Raw genomic sequence first — 17,415 nt, 5'->3', positions numbered from 1 at the left:
GACTTTAGATGCATTTAAAATGGCTCCAGAGCTGCTCCCATTCTCTGCTGTGAAGACACACACACACCCCTACCCAATCTGGGAAGGCTTGTAAAATCAGAAATTATATTCAAGTATTTTTCAGGTGTTGATGAGTATAGAAAAAGAAATTATTTCTACTTCACAGTGTAAACATGACAACCAATTTTCTGAGAGATCAAAACATTAATATTTTGTGCCTGTGACCAGGAAAATCCTCAGAGCTTTTTCCACTGAATCTGTGTTTTCCAAGCAAGAGAGTGAACAAAACAGCTGAGAACTGATAAAGCTTAAATGGGTCACCATTTAAGTTATGCCAAGAAATCTGTTTAAATTCTGACACTTTGCATAAACTTGATTTCAGTCTTTGAAATATGTTTAATTTTGACTTTACTAGACTGAAAAAATGTCTAAAAAGATTGCTACGAAAGAGTTTGTGAAAGTAAAAATGTGTCTTTTCAAATCCTTAGCCCTTGACTTGACCCTGTCTCAAAAGCATTGATGGTTCCAAACCTTGAAACCAAACTCTATTAAAACTAATTTCTGTTCAATTCAGTAATACTTGATTGTGTAAGGATTTGAGTTTTTTTGAGTGTTTATTTTAGGTTTCTGTGTCTTCTGAGTCTCTGTGTTGTCCTGTCTTCCCCTTGATTGTTCCCAAGTGTGTCTCGTTCTGTGATTACCCTTTGTGTATTTAATACCACCTGTGTCTCTGTGTCTTTGTCGGGTCCTTGTTGTACCGGTATGTCGTTCCTGTCCTACCTGTCTTGTTTAGTTGTCTATTTCTACCAGTTGCTACCAGCTCTGAGCGTTAGGTGTCTGCTCATCTGTTGCTGCCTGGATTTTGGATTTCGAGATTGCATTTCACCATTAAATGACCTTTATTTTACTTTCAACCTGGGTCATCCGCGTTTTCCTCACCACCTCTACAACCGCACTTCATGACAGATTGATTCCAAAGGGAAATTAAATGCTGACGTAACTCAAACCATCCAAGTATTTTTGCACCATTTTAGAGCACAGACTAGACTGGTATAAAAGTCCACTGGTTGGTTCAGTGCCTGTTTGCTACTGCATAAAAGATTAATGTATTAAGAGTTTCATTATCTATTATCACCTTTACTGTTACTATAGACACTGCTCATGTTTCAGCTGGTTACTATGCAATCACTAGACAAATGTCTCTTAATCCTGGTCCTTGTGTGATAGAAGGGAAACACCTAAAACATGCAGGGCAGTGATCCCTTAGGGCCAGGGCTGAGAAACACTGCACTAGACATGAATAAACAGATGAACACAGTTCTGTCAGTTCTCCTACACTTCACCTCTCTCTGTCTTTGACTTCTTTATAAGACATTGGATCCAAGAAACTGTACCCTTATAAAGCTGTTTGAAAATAGATGCATGAAAATTGACAACATGTCAGAGACTGGGATGGTTGGAGTTTACAATCTCAAAGCCTGGCTAGCGTAAAATTAACAGAAACATTGACACTTGAGTACTAACAGTTACCTAGAAATGTTAGAATACAGGTGAACTATTCTGTCAGAAAACATTGTGAGCCCTTAGAAACAAGCAAAAACAAAATCAGAGTTAGGTTTGGTCTCTTTATGTACTTTGCTAACCACATTTTGTATTTGAATGTTTTCCGCACCTGTGTTTTGCACTCATGCTGGTTTTGCATCCTGTTGCCCTGCAGAGAGTACTCTTCAGAAGCATTGTTCCAGCCTTATTTTTTTCTTACAAAACAGAGACTTGGAAAACATCCGCCAGTTGCTCATAACTGAAGTTCCTTTGGTTTGCTCAGCTTTGACAAAATGCTGAAACCAATTTAGAAGGTACACCATTAGGCTTAGACAAATTAATGATGTTGTGATAGATTTTTTTTCCTTTCTAATGCTGAAGTCTGTTACTGTGTTATTTTATGATTCTAAAAACTACATATACTGTAAGTCCAAATAATAAAAAGGAGACTGCTTCCTTTCCTGCACAACAAAGCTTTGCAGCAGCCTTTGTGCACATCTGACAGTTTTCAGCTAACCTATAGAAAGTTCTTCCTTCTTTTGTTGTATTTTTTACAAGAGCTCATGATCTTGTATGTGTGTGTAGTACCAGAAAAATGTTTGTCATCTTCTAAAAGATGAGGGGGTATTTGGAGTTACCCACATATCTCATTGAGACCTCATTTCTCCTACTCCTAAAAAGTGAATAGGAATTATCATTAGTTAATGCATACTTTCATGTAATTTGTGAAATTAAATGATTTTCTGTTTATTTTACAATAACATGCAAACAGTGCAAACATACTGTATATACTGATAGACATTAAGAGGCTATTAGTTTCTTGTTTTCATTAGTGTCACAGATGCCTTCCAGGCTCTCATCAACCATTCAGCTTGTTTAAATGAAACAAACAGTTGTTCAGTATCACTGAATGCACCACACTGAACATCACGCAGCAAAAGCAAAGGTGAGAGCTGCCTGAGGACCTCAGAAAACTGTTTATGCATACTCCTGTTTAAAGTCAAATATAGGAAACCATCTCCAATCACCTTCACATTCCTGTTACCACAACTGCTATTGTTACTAAACAGTAAAAGTTCATGGAACTGGAGCCCCGGTTGATCAGTTCAGAAAGTGTGGTCTGAAAAACACAAAAGAAAGCCATAAGAAATCCAACCTAATTCTGATTGCTGCAAACGTTGCTGCCTCTTAATATTACATTATATAACTATTATCATATTTTAGTCTAAGACATTGTCATGTGTTTGTTTACATAAAATATTCAGCAGAATTAACTATCAAAAGATAAGGTGGTTTATCTCTGATCTGTTTATCTCATGATCTCTGAGAAATGACTTGCATACATGTTCACAGTTTACTGCAAGATTAACAGAGCAGCTGAAATTAGTAACACCTTCTTAGCTTAGTTTCTTTCCAAAGTTTATGAAGAAAAGAACTACATTTTGCTGCAGTTGGTAGCCTTGTTCCTGGATTCAAATCCCAGCCTCTGTCTTTCTAAATGGAGTTTGAAAACTCTCCCTGTTCATGTGTAGGTTCTCTCCGGGTACTCCGGCTTCCTCCCACTGTCCACAGACATGACTTTTAAGTTAAATGGCTGCATGGTGTTAGAAAACTGTGTGGCTGCAATATTATTGGTGACTACAACAACAGGGATATCAGTTGTGATAAATGCAAAAGTTTAGTGTTTTGGGAGGTTTTATCTGTGTCAGGTGTGAGACTCCATTCAACAGGCTGAATCCTACATTGGCATACAAAGTGTGTGGTATGAGCTCATACGACTTGGAATATATTAGCCATGCAATAACACAGTCCTGTGTGATGTTAACTTTATACACTCTGACAATGCAATGATATTTTGCAGCCGCAGTATGGAGTCATACTTATATACCTTATATACAGACAGTAATAACACTGTGAAGTAGCTTGGAAGAGAATATATGATCCAGCTGTTTTATCTCTGGCAACCACAAGTTCAGCCAAAGCGCCTGCAGCATAATACCACACCACTTCCAGCTTCAAGGATAAGGATTTGAGGCTTTGAGGCTCACCCCCCCCTGAGCAAATCTTCTTGTAGAAACAAATAAGTCAAATGTGGGAGAGAATAAAATTAAAGCGTTGTCATAACACTGACTGCTTCCACCTTATCATACATGGACTTTTCTGCTTAGGTGATGGGGTTTTGCTCTTCCTAAATATCAGTGTGTGTCTATGCTGTCTTGTGATGGACTGGCGACCTATCCAGGTCCCCCATGACCAGGTCCTGCCAGCTCAGCCTGGTTTTGAGGATTGATAGAAAGATGGAGAAACATTAACTTGAGATCTCTAGAATATTATTGGATGGTTTAGAGCCACAATACATTTTTTCAAATCACAAAACTCACAAAAATTTCCATGTGTACAATGTTGTGCGAAAAATATTAATCTAAAAGTCCTGCTAACTATCCAAAATATATCTTGAACTGAGGGAGGAACACTTCTGTACCAAAATGATAGAAAAATAGTTGGACGCCAAAATGATTTTAAGTTTCTTCCACCGTCAGCAGTTCAGCCTCAGACATCTGGTATTGGTCTGTCCTTGTGAGTGGTGCACTAAGCTGGTCCAGGTTAAAGCAACCTTGCAAGTGTCCACAAGGTTCCAAAGTTAATGTCATGTTTTAATTCGCATATTGACGTACTGGCGCTGCAAACCGAAGGACTCCACTGTAATTTAATTTGTTTCTGGTAAAGTTTTTAGAGGCTTGCTAATACATAGAAAGTCCAGAAGTGTTGGCTTTCTGTACATTCAGTGGCACATAAGGAAAACATTTTAAATATGTAATATTTTGTTCTTCTTGTACATAAAATATTTAATACAACAACTTCAAAATAGAAGGAACTGTTCATTGTTGAAAGATTCAATAATCCTGGACTGACAGATTACTTTGATTTTAAATAAGGTGAGCGATTTTAAATTTATTGTAATTAACACAGCAAAATACAATAACCAACACTTCTGAGGTATGGGAAAATATTTAAATTTGGAGTTAAGCGGAAATAAAGATAGAAGGCTCGATATAGCTGCTCTGCAGTGGCTCTGTGATCTATCAGTCCCCTACAAAGCTGAAAATCTGAGATAGAGCGGCCTCCTCATTTATATGAACCCCTGGCGAGAATGTGTAGAAAGTCTTAAAATAACATTATTTCCAGTGCAGTTGCATGATGTCATTCTGTAAAACCATTATATTAAAAAGAAAGCTTTTTAAAATTTTTATCAGAAGTACATTTATTTCCCGTGTTAATGAGATCATGCATGGTGTGATAAAGGAATTGTATTATAATTAATATTAATAATGATACAACACCGATAGCATTCAGATTCTGTCAAGTAAAAAATGTGCAAATTCAACAGGTCCTGGCAATGTTTTTTTTAAGTTTTTGAAATAATAAGGGACCTTGGATAAAAACGTGAATTGTGACGGAAAACAAAACAATAAGTTATTATTGTTATTGTATACGTAATCAACCTTCCCTTACAGCCATCTTAGTCAAAAGACGTAAACCCTAAAGGACATTTATGTGGAGAGCTGAAGAGCAGAAGAGAAGATGAAAGATTGAACCTTGCAAAGAAAAATTGTCTAAGATTTATTAAGATAAGATCATTTATGAGTCTCCCATAGGAGAAATTTGGCTTGGAAGCAGGGACAAGACTGCAGTACAGCAATAAGAACAATACAACAATAGACAATGGCCATAAATACATTAAAGCAAAAATACATAAAAACCCAAATGTTGGGTCGGCAGTACATCCCTCTAATCATTTCATTTCCATCTCATTAAATCTTGTAAAATGTTAAAAGAGAGGACTGTTGTGGTGTTCTTGTTCTTTCTGATAGAAACAATTTTAATGTTCCAACCACAGTAACGCTTTCCAGGTTGCAAAGAAATTATAATGCAGCATTTTCAGGGAAAATGTTGAACTCTTGTGGGACAAGAATCACATTCAGACACACCAAAGTACTGTAAACATCATTAATTTCTCTAACATGCATAATTATCACCTTACAGTGCTTCTTGTACCTTTGGGGTAACCTCTTACATTCTGAAGACACCATAACTAACGCTACACATGCCGGATAAGCATCAATGAACCTTCCACTGGCGGCTTTTAGTTCATAACATCAGGGCCAACGTAGCGTTCATCTGTCACACTGAGGGCAAGGAGCCTCGGTACATTAGCATCATCCCACGCTCCTCGCTCAGAGCCATCTATATTGCATGAGCATGTAACCTACATCCATCCATGCCTCTGTCAGCAGACGTCCCCTGACGAGACAAAATCCATAAGCAGACCGTAATGGTGTTCGCGAATGTGTGGCTTGGTGTTTAGTCAGTTTATTCCCCTGTCAGAAGAAATCAAGGTCCTGCTGATTTAGCTTGAAACATTTCATGCTGCTTTTCAAACGGTTGCCAAACGCTAGGGGCGGATATTTAAATGGGTGCTCCAAATGCGTTCAGGCTCTATTAGTAAAATTGTGACTATGTGGGTGAGCTAAAACATTAAACACTTGGGATATTTTATCTGAATTATATAAGCAATGCTTCGTGTCAGTGGACACTGTTATTTTTCAATGCTATACAATAAAGAGAATCCATTGTTTAATGGAGCATCATAAAATTGTGCATTAAAAGTGAAATAAATAACAGGTCTCCCACTGATTCCAGCAAACTGAAGGTGTTGATGTTGTTCATTTACAAAGGAGCAGAAAAGTGGCCACATTGTGGGGGGGAATTTTTTATCACAGCACATCTGAGGGAGAAAAACTCATGAATAATTTTGCTGCGCACCATATTTAACAGGCAGAATATTCATAGACGCTGATCAGCCCTCAACCATGCTGTTTTAGCTTCTTCTTGCTAAAAATGTTTGACTCCGCTTTGCTTGTTGTGTCCCAGATTCTGATCGGGGAAGTGACGAGCTTCTTTGTGAAGACGGAGGGTTCTCAGGAGAAGACCATAGTGACCGCTGACTGCTGTTATTTCAACCCTCTCCTCCGAAGGATCGTACGCTTTCTAGGTCAGTCTCAGTCCCTCTGCTTATGCATTGCCTTCAATGTGTTTTATTGGAATTTTCTGTGATAGACCAACCCAGATTTGTGACAAAATGTGTAGTAGTATAACAATAATACATACAGTTAAGCCCCTAATTATCTGTTTCCTCAGTAGATTTAGCTTTAAGTCTTTTAATTTTGACTGAACGTAATAACATGTTGACGTGGTCCAGCAGAATTCCAGATGTAAATTTTACATCATAGAAGATAAAGCAAAAAGATGATCAGCAAATATTAGGAGGGTTTGATGTCAATAGAGTTTTTACTAATCACTAGTCAATATTATTTAAATAAATATTTTGAAAACCATCCATTGTTTTCATTCATCTTTGTAATTATGCACTACTTTGAATATGCTTTGAATGAATATTTTTGTGTCACATTGTATGTAGCACAAAGCAGAAATCTTTTTTTTTTTTTACTCTCCAACGGCTTGTTTCTGATCCTTAGTCCTGCCACTTATCCTCTTATCTTTACTCATTTCCTCTCTTATTTTCCCAGGTGTCTACTCCTTTGGTCTCTTTGCCACCACCATCTTTGCCAATGCTGGTCAGGTGGTGACAGGAAACCAGACGCCTCACTTCCTGTCCGCCTGCAGACCAAACTACACAGCTCTAGGCTGCCAGTCTCCTCTGCAGTACATCACAGAGAACCGAGCCTGCACAGGAAACCCTTTCCTGGTGGTGTCCGCTCGCAAATCCTTCCCGTCCAAAGATGCAGCGCTCAGCTTTTATTCAGCCATCTACACAGTGGTAGGAAATCAAATGTCAGGGAATTATTGAGGGAGGACTCATAGGCTGGATCAATTTTGAAAATAAAGAATCTTACTTGAATGCAACACCACAAAGAGGTTTCTTTTTTAAAATTATTCAACCTTCACTGTTGAGCAAGTTCATTCTTAACAAGAACTTGTTTTAGATTCAGCTCACAGTTTAAAACTGAATTTATTCATGTTCACAGTTTACCACCTACAAGGACTGAATTCACACTCCAAACATTAACTAGTTCTTGTTCAATCTAAATATTTCATATGATGTAAAGTTTGAAGGAACATGTAGGTAATGAGATAATCTGCCGATTTATGTGGTTGAAGCTTCAATTTCATTGCTCTGCTCTCCTCTGCTGTGCTTCCATACACACCCTGAGCCTCCCTGACTACAGGGAGTAGAATCCACACAATAACAATCAAATAAAATCTGCAAAATCTGTAGGCTTTTACAATTGGCACATAAAATTACAGTTTATTCTGCGAAGCTCCTCTGGGGAGTTTTCCCATTTGAAAGGATTTGGATTTTATATCGAGACTTTGGCTAGGCCATTCCAAAACATACTATGCCTTTTATTTTTATATGTAAGACTTGTTGTAAGTTTAGAAGCTTTTTCTACGGTGGCCCTGAGGTACAAACCACTTCAGCAAATTGAAAGCATAATTACAAATTACAAAAGCACTACAACATTAACAAAGCACAATTACAAATTATTCTTTGTAATTGTAATTCAAACCTTTGTAGCAGTTGTGGCAAGAGGCTTTGGATCACCGAGAACATTCATGCTTTTAAAAAACACGTTAAAGCCAGGATAACCTCCGGTTCAAAAGTAAAAATGAGAATACGATCCAATCAGCGATTTCTTAGGTCTCCCACTGGGACATACCTCTTCTGTTTTGTTAATGTTGTAGTGCTTTTGTAATTTGTAATTGTGCTTTCAATTTGCTGAAGTGGTTAGCACCTCAGGGCCACTGTATTTTCCCTTAAGAAATGAAGTTATCATTTGCCATGAAAGATTTGTTAGTTGATCTCAGATATTAAAATGGAATTTAAAAAAAAGAAGGAAAAAAACAAAAGCAAACTGAAGGAGGCAAATGCTTTTCTCAGCACTTTAGCTAAACTTTCCCCCCAATAGTGTGCTTTGAATCTTTTGTTTACGCCTAAATAAAGAGCTCCTCAATGACAGCAGGGAGCGATGTGTTCAGCTTAGGTTTATAATGTAGAAAAATACAATCAGTCATTCTAAAGTTCTCTAAAAAGTTAGTTTGCCTTTCAGTAAGTTGCAGCTGCATCACAGATGGTGATTTCTGAGTGGTAGTTCAGATGTGACTGTTAGACGGTTGTTTGTCTGTAAAGTAAATACAGACAAAATGCCTAAAAGTAAACAAAAAAATAATTTAGTTAATAAATTCATTTTAGAAAACAATTTATTAAAATATTTTTATTGTACTGCATATATTACATGTTAAAGTTCTGAATGGTCCTATTGAATATAGAAAGATTTCCATCAAAGTTCTGCATGCATTGTGTCATCCTTGGCAGTTACAGGATGCTCTTCATTTTCCTGGGTAGTTTTACACATTTCCATGAGAATCCTTAGACATATTTTCTTGCCAGTGGGTTTTCAGTTTGCTTTCAGAGGCTGCCAACAGCCCCATAATTACAGAGCTGCACCTCAGCTTCCTCAAAGTCTTCCAATCAGAAGAGCTCCGGCTTTTAGGAATACGATCCTTGTAGACACACCATCTGAAAAAGCTGGCATAAAATGACAGATTAGCAAACAGAAAAAGGAGTTAATAAATAGAGGATCAGGAAAACCTTTTCTTTGCGAGTGTGAGTAATGCAGAGCTTCTCAAGTAAAGTCCCAGGTTAAGTTGGTTTTAAGTCTTATTATGCATATTTTTTTCTGTTATCATGTTGAATTTAATTCTGCCGAGGAAGAATACCAGAAAACACTGTTTTTGTCCTGATATATTTTAACTTAATGTATTTTTGAACTTAATGTATTTTTGAAGACATTAAGTTTATCATCTGTTAGGTAAGCATTAGTATAATTTACTGAGTACACAGACTAAAAGGCTCAGTAATGATAATCTGTTCTTCCTATAAACAATAAAAGATATGTACTGTATATCCTTCGCATGTGGCCAATCAACGATACTTTATAAATTCTAAATGCTCAGACATTAGCAATAACTGATTACCGAAAATACTAAAGAACATCTCAGTAATGTTGTTTGTAACAATTTTTATAAATTTCCTGAAATTTTTGGATTTGGATTGATTGGATTGAAACAGGCAGAGTTGATCAATTTTTAGGGTAGTATAAATAAAACCTCTGCTGTACAACTACTATGTCATTTATTATTTAACTGAAAATAAGTGTGTGAGAGCCCAGGTCTATGCCTTGCTGTTCCCATAAAATTTTACAATGTCAGTAACAGCTAGTTGCACTCCCTGACCTCATCAGCTAGTCTGAATACCTCTATAAAAGCAGCGATTATTACAACTGGCTGATTTAAGACTTGAAGCAGTGTGTACAACAGAACGGCAAGAAGTAAAAATGTCAGTAATTTTGGATAAATTTACACATGTTAAAGTGTTATTCCACCTTAACATGTCCTGGCCTTTTTCTTAAGGGAGCTCTACCATTCCCATGGGATGTTCTGGGCTTAATGCAGGTTTTTCAATAGGTATAAATTTTTCAGTATCTTCCTTCATGAGAACCAGATCTGTTTTTAAAAAAAGTCATCCAAAACTTCTGCCCCAGATGCTCAGGTTTTATTTCCCTTTGAGTTTAATAAAGAACTGGATTAAATCAAATACAGTGTATATGTATTATCATTAGTCATTGTAGCCTTATCTTAATGTAACAAACCGAACAGAGCTCATCAACAAAGATGAATCAAAAAACTAGTGGGAGTAGCAAAATGCTGCTCAGCAAATGATTATTGAGGAGGGCAGAGATATTTTAGAGCCTTTTTAAATAAGATGTAAATTATAAAACATGTGTTTTCTGCTTTTATATTGTTTTGTTATCTTTTGAGAGAAGCTTGTCTTACTTCCTCTTTAGCAGACCGAAAATGATTTTATATCGGTTTGTGTGGAACCACTCAGCGGCTGCAAAATGACTGTAGATTGCGTCCTCTTGTGGCCTGATCAAGATGTGCATCCTGCCGAGTCAGTAAGACTGCGGCATCGTCTGCATCGTCTCAGCCAGATGACTCAAGCACCTACATCTAAATATCAAAATGTGTATTTTTTGTTTGTTTTGTTTTTTTCTATTTTTACATATTCTTGTGACTGTGTTTGCTATACAGATGTATGTGACGTTGATGTTTCGGACCAAAGGAACCCGTCTGATGAAGCCCACCCTGTGCCTGGTGCTGCTGTCTCTGGCGGTGCTGGTTGGTGTGGTGAGAGTGACGGAGCACAGGAACCACTGGAACGACGTCCTGGCTGGTTTTGTCACAGGAGGCGCCATCGCTGCATTCCTGGTGAGGGGGAGCAAAAAGAGTGATGGTGCAAAGAATTGTGTAACATTTCTCCTTAAATTTGATAAGCAATTCAGCTAACCTGTGGATCTGGTCTTTAATACCTTCAAAAATATTAAGTTCTTACTTCAAATGTTGTTGAGGAATTTTGACAGATCTCTTAGGATCCCGCAACAGCTTTTCAATTAGGTTCAGGTCTGGATTTGACTAAGCCATTGTAACACCATCCCTTCTTTATCAGCCATTCTGTTGTATATTTCTTGATTGAGCCTACATCTAGCTATCAAACACAGACAGATTGCTTCACTATGTCAGTGTCGGAAAGAATAGATTCTTAAAGAGACAGAAGCAAATTTCAAGGTATCAAATTGCAAAGTCAAATTTCTTAGAAGTGATGTTTGATATATACAGCATTTTTATATCAACAGAAAGTTACTCTAGTTAGTTGATTTTGCTTTTAAATTACACTATGTGCATGGAAAATACATAATATTGCCCCTTTAATTTTTCACATGCTAACCGAGGTTTGTGAAGGTTATAATGGAGATGGCCAGATTCTGCCGTCTCCATGATAGATTCTGCAGTGCATTGTACAGTCTGAACACCAGAGTTGAACAATTCCTGAAGAGATTAACAACTGTCTTATATTTTTTTCATTTAGGAAAAATCCTACCCACTGTAGAATGATGCAAATGAATGGTCCAAAATGGTAAACTACTGTTGCAGTATATGATCAGTCATTGAAGTGCTTCATTAGCAGAAGCTAGCTTCTACTGTTCCTGCTAAATCCTTTGGAAGCAACGAATCGTACCTGTTTTTGTTCCAAATAGCGTCTAAAATAAAGTTAATGTGGAATCAGGGTGTTAAAAATAAACTTTATTATTATTATTATTATTATTATTATTATCACTGGATAATATTCTGGTGCACTTCATATGCGCTACACATGAAGTGCACCAGTGGTAAGTGTTACACTGGTGCAACACTTACCACCAGTGTTGCACCACACTGTCACCACATGGACAATTTAGTAGACATGTTTTTGTCATTGCAGGTTTAATTAACACCATTAAGCATAAATATATCCACCTGTTGAATGGTTTTCTCCCATTTCAAGTGTCTCTACTTTAATACAGGCGTAATTGAAACTCTACAGTTTGTATAGAGCAACTTGTTGCTGATTGACCCTTTGTTTCTTGGTAAAAAAAACCACAACAAAAAAACATGACTTTACATAATGGGTTTGAGGAATCTAATAATCTTGTGTAAACAAAAAGTATGCTGCATACCAGTTTCAGTCATTTATGTGACTTAATTTGCGCCTCATATGTAAACATTGTTTGTCCAAACTTCTATTTCAGTCTGGAATAAGAATTTAAAATATAGGAATAATCAACAGATTTAAGGTGTTGATTATTAGAAACAAATTAGATTTTTGTAATCAGTTTCTAATCAGCTGATATTTATCCTGCCAGTTTTAATTTTTCATTCAAATTTCTCTTTAAGAACTATAAAATAGAGGTTTTTCTTGCATTTTTTCCATGAACTGTCATGAATTATTTATATTAGTAGCAGAGGCAACATTAATTTGTGTTTGAAAGAGAGCAAGCATACAAAACAGGGTGTTACTGATATTTTAAAATAAGAAAAACAAATGATTATAGAGTGTAGGATCTTATGGGATTAATGAAGTTAGTGGAGGTGGCATTACTGAAATGGCAGTCTTTGTCTGATTTCCCTAGAGAATGTAGATCCTTATCCTAACTCAGGGATTTCTTGAAGGCTGTTGACCTTTAAAAATCCAGCATGTTTTGTGACAGCCAAAGGTTGAAAGCTTACACGGATAAAACAGAACAACTTTTCTGTAATGCATGCATCCTTCCTTCTCTGCTTCTCTATCACAACCAAAAGACATGGACTAACATGTTACTGAGAATACAGTTTCCTTTGGAATAGCTTTTGTGTTTCTTCAGATTTCAGTCTTAAACATTTCATATTGAAAAAGCATAGATATGGTGCATTAAAGATTTTTCAGTGGTAGTCAAATTCAGTTAAAGTGAAAATTGTCCAATTCCAGTGGATATCCTTGTGCATCTTAGTTTCTTCCCTTGCAACTTGAAAGTATTTATTTGCCTCTATATGTTTTTACCAAATTAAGTTAAAGTTTGATTCAATAACATTTTTAATTGATTGTTATGGTGTCAGGGAGTGTTGACATCTGAGATAAAAAATTTTTTTTGACCGATACAGACTTCCTGTTTTGCTTTGATAAGTGACCCACCAATTGTGACTCTAAAAAACTTAAGACACATAGTAGTTTTTAATCCAACAGAAAATTACAATATTATGCTTTGAAAGATGTGTAACTTTCCTGTATTTAATAATCTACTTTTTTAAAAAAGTATTTGATGCTGGTTGATACATTAATAATTTTGCTCATTTTCAAGTTCTCGGTTATTGATCTGTGGATCTCTGTTTAACATGTTTCAGAACGGAGGTAGTGTGAAGTTGTTCTGATTGATCCCAGAAGAAAGGAGAGATGGGGACATACTTGGAGCTAAACTTTGTCGACTAGAAAAAGCTGTTGTTGAAAAAGAGAGAATATTTTTTTTCTTTCTACTCATTTCTTGTCTGCTCTACATCAGGTGTCCTGCGTGATCAACAATTTCAAACCAACCAAGCTAGCAGTACCGACTCCGCCTCCCCCTCCACAGCGCCCTGAAGCCCCCATCAGTCTGCCTCTGATCAGCCTGCCCCGTGTGGAGAGTCCACTCGAAAAGTTAAGTGGCTTCCAGGTAAGGGATGAGGTGTATTAAGAGTATTCAACCGGAATGACTTGAATTCTTGGTTGCCTCTTTGAATCTGATTCCTGAATGGTTTGGAATATTTTAGCCTCATGTTGACACTATAAATTCCCAAATTTAAAAAAGTTTTCCTAATTGGTTTTTATCTGTCTCCTTCTTAGGCTCCGGGGCTACCATATTCTGAGATCACATGACCATCAGCCAACCCTGCCCCCCGCCCCGCCCGATGTGCTCCTCCCCTCAAGACGTTGCCTCACCAGCTCAGTCTAGACCTGCCCCGTGAAATCCCCCCGCCCTGCCCCGCCCACCCTGAAGGACGAAAACCTCTGAGGCGAGTCAAATCCACGCAGGTGTGAGGCTTCACTAATCACAGAGGACAAAGCCTGGAGCCAACCGGGAAGCAAAGACTTGTCGTCTCCTTTCCCTGTGATGCTCTGTTTTGTCCTTCAAGATGGCCGCCCTTTTCTCTTGGGTGTAAAAGATCCATGAAAAGACTCTTTAAGGCCAGAGCTGTTAAAGCAATACTGTGTCCTTGCGGTTTTCCACAAAGATTCAACGGTGACTCTAAAGACTGTTGGCTGGTGATGACTTGATATTTCCAATCAAATAAAAAAAAAACTCAGCTGAGCTGAGGGTCACAAGTGGATTTTCCTCAAGATCATTTTGTTATACTCAGGACAATTAGGGGAAACAGCTGAAAGAAGACCTTTATGTAATAATGCTGGTACTGTTGAGTGATATGGTACAGATTTTTGGTTCTGTGCACAAGAAGAGATGTTGTCGTTGAGGGAAGCACTTTTGTAAATTATAGCACAGATGAACCAGTTTAAAACTCAGTAAACAATGTTGTAATTTTCAGTTTTGATTTTAATTGTGCAATGTGATAGAAGAGCGGTTTATACACACTAGGGCTTTGCTTTTGATACCAGTTTTTCTTTTGTTTATTCACTCCTGAATCGGATTGTCATCAACTTTTCAATACTATAACATTAATGTTACAGTGTGTTTCAGATGTCTGTTAGTTTGGTGTCCATGCTGTGCAAAATCTCCATGTGGCATTTTTATTGTTCACTAGAAGTAAAAAGCATTACTTTTTTAGTACTTCCCATAATCTATTAACCAAATTTATGTCTCATATTTTCTCTATTAATGCAAATCTAAATAGATGGCAACATGGTACTTCTTACATCTAAAGTCAGTTAAATTTTACAAAAACATCAAACTGGATTTTAAAGAAGAAAGCTGGCTGCTGTTTGAATTAGGCATGGAGCAGCATAATATTTTCACATTATGATGACCCTGAGTAAAAGCCCCACGGTTTCACAGTATCAAGGTATTTAAATGAGTTTAAGAAACGTGCAATATGATCTAATTGCTTCTATTTAAACCATAGGGTTTCTGCAGGGTTTTTAAGATGTAAATTTAACCCTTTTTTTTTTTAATTCACTGACTTGAAATTAATATGGTATGGTATTAACAAAGACCATAAATTTCACCATTTGTACTGTCAGTACGTACTTGGGGTTTTGGTTACATGAAACAATAAAAACATGATGCAAAATTTAAAATACAAAATAAATAGAAAAAAACAGAAGTTATTAAAGCCTGTCAGGACAATAATGACTTACTGACTTATACCTTCAAGGATCTTAATTAATTAGCTACAACAACATTTAATTTCCTTTTGGGATTAATAAAGTATTTTTTAATTTGAAGGAAAGAAATCTGGTAATTAAGTCTACGTCAAGATTTTTCACTTGAAGCCTCACATTCCATTATTTGCATCTTAAATTTCTACATTTGTTTCTTCATTGCTTCATCTATGAAATGTTTTTGTTTGTTTTACTAATATATTGGCAGCATTGATTCATTCTGTCTGAATTTAGCAAAATGGAGGACAGCCAACAGCTCTGTAGGAATGAATTATCACCAAACTCTCAAACTAAATCAAATTTTGCTCTCTCTACATTTTAATTTGCTTAGGCAACTACAATTAAATAGTCATTTCCCACTAAGGACAAATAGTCATATCCACTTCCAGCCCCTCTTTCATGAGTAGGTGTTTGCTTAACAAGGTTTGGCTTAAAAATAGTTTTTGATCGTTGGCGAAAGCCTGCCAGCTACCGTTGACAAAAAGCTTTCTGTATACTGAGTAAGAAGGAGTAAGAAAGTGACGAAGTGTAGTAACATATATGCCAAAATAAAACAAGAACAAAAACCCCTCAAACTTAAGTTATTTTTTACTTGCATTGTAAGGTGAGCAGAATTCTTCTAATTATGTGAAAAGCAAATTATGTTTGTTTTATTTTGATACAGGTGCTAAATAAAGAGTAGGTTTTTTAGTTGAATAAAGCACATAGAGTAGATACAAATGTAGCTATTTGATATCTAAATGAGAAAAATTAAGCTCAACTGGTTATAACTCTAATCACTAGATGGCAGATGTGTCAGAGTAGAAGTAGAAAAAGAAACAAAACAGCAAAGCTTTTTTTTTTGAAGAAATACAGTGAAGAAATCAGCAGTTTTCCCATTAAGGACAATTTGTCTCTTAAACGGGAACAATGACGACTCAAACACTGTGTTGATATTCTGGCAAGACTCCTTAACTGTCCGTATTTCATTCTACCGAAAATATTTCCAGCTAAATTTCTCTTATTCCTTGGAGAGTGAATACATTTGTAGCCTTTTTTTTTAACCAGCTAACTGGCAGTGAGCAGCAGCATGTTGTTAGGGGCAGTGCACCACTTCTGTGCCTCAGAATAATAAATCTCCAGTCACTCAAGCACTTTATTTGGCATCTCATTTTAAAAAATCCTGCAAGCCATGAAAATGCCAAGACAGAAACTTTTAACAATTTGAAAATTGTTTTAAATCCTTGCAATACCTTGATACCTGTGAGCAGCCCATGCCTAATTTGACTGAATCTATCTGGTCCAGTCATTCAAAGGCTTCTCTTCAACATGTTTTCCACACACTGAGTTTATTGGCGGCATTGAGACCTCTGACTTTGGTAGAGTATTGTACAGTGCTTAGGTTTCTTCAAACATATATGATGTTATCATCCAGTTTTGTATGGTTTTGATAATGTGAAGCTACCTGAAATGTTCTTGCGGCATGGTGGACGGCTGTAAAGCAGGAATGTAGCTCAGTGAAGAAGAGTTTAAAATCAAGCCAGCCTGCAGTCGATGTGTATGGCTCACAGCTGGCTCAGCTCTGCTCAGTTTAAAAGAAAACTGCAGGTTCTTAAAGTAAGAAGAAAGTGTGTTATATACAAGACGTCCTAATGGGTTTCTTATGTGTGTGCGTTTGCTGTGTGTGTGTTTGGACTTATTTAGATCTGTGTGTGCGTGGGTGTGTCTGTGTGTGTGCGTATTTATAATGAGCACATTGTAAGGCAGCACAACTGTTAATTTGGCAGCCTGTTTTTCTTAAGTTAAACTGTCAAAAGTAGCTGCTATAATTACACACTCACATTCGTTTGTAACTGCAGGCCTCCGAAGGACCCCTGCCAAGGCGTCCTAACAATGCCGGTTAAAGCAGAAGGTGCTCATTATAGCTTTGAGATTACCTACAGTATTGTAAGTCTGTTTTTATTTTCTTCTTTTTTTAAGAAAAAAAAAATACTACACCCCGTCTGGCGAGATAACGTTATTTTCATGTTAAAGTCTCTGTTTTGTATTTATTTACCAAAATAAACTGCAATTACCACTTAGTGATGTAA

At 36.8% G+C, this 17,415-nt stretch overlaps 1 protein-coding gene across 4 annotated transcripts in view; it reads left to right on the top strand.

The window, feature by feature from the left end:
- LOC102233866 (phospholipid phosphatase-related protein type 5-like) overlaps positions 1 to 17,406 on the top strand; it is a 59,750-nt gene extending 42,344 nt beyond the window's left edge. For 2 of the 4 annotated variants that reach the window (XM_023334415.1, XM_023334416.1), the window contains 5 exons: positions 6,475 to 6,595; positions 7,131 to 7,381; positions 10,717 to 10,893; positions 13,536 to 13,669; positions 13,856 to 17,406. In XM_023334415.1, coding sequence (XP_023190183.1) covers positions 6,475 to 6,595; positions 7,131 to 7,381; positions 10,717 to 10,893; positions 13,536 to 13,669; positions 13,856 to 13,964 — 792 coding nt within the window. In that variant the 3' untranslated portion in view covers positions 13,965 to 17,406. Of the gene's footprint in view, positions 1 to 6,474; positions 6,596 to 7,130; positions 7,382 to 10,716; positions 10,894 to 13,535; positions 13,686 to 13,855 lie in introns of all 4 variants that reach the window. The other 2 variants (XM_005809066.3, XM_014472518.2) reach the window with 2 other exon arrangements.
- The last annotated feature ends 9 nt before the right edge of the window (positions 17,407 to 17,415 follow it).

This window comes from Xiphophorus maculatus, chromosome 5 (assembly GCF_002775205.1).
Source record: "Xiphophorus maculatus strain JP 163 A chromosome 5, X_maculatus-5.0-male, whole genome shotgun sequence".
In the NCBI taxonomy this organism is placed as follows: Eukaryota; Metazoa; Chordata; class Actinopteri; order Cyprinodontiformes; family Poeciliidae; genus Xiphophorus; species Xiphophorus maculatus.
This window is presented reverse-complemented; position numbering and strand designations above follow the sequence as displayed.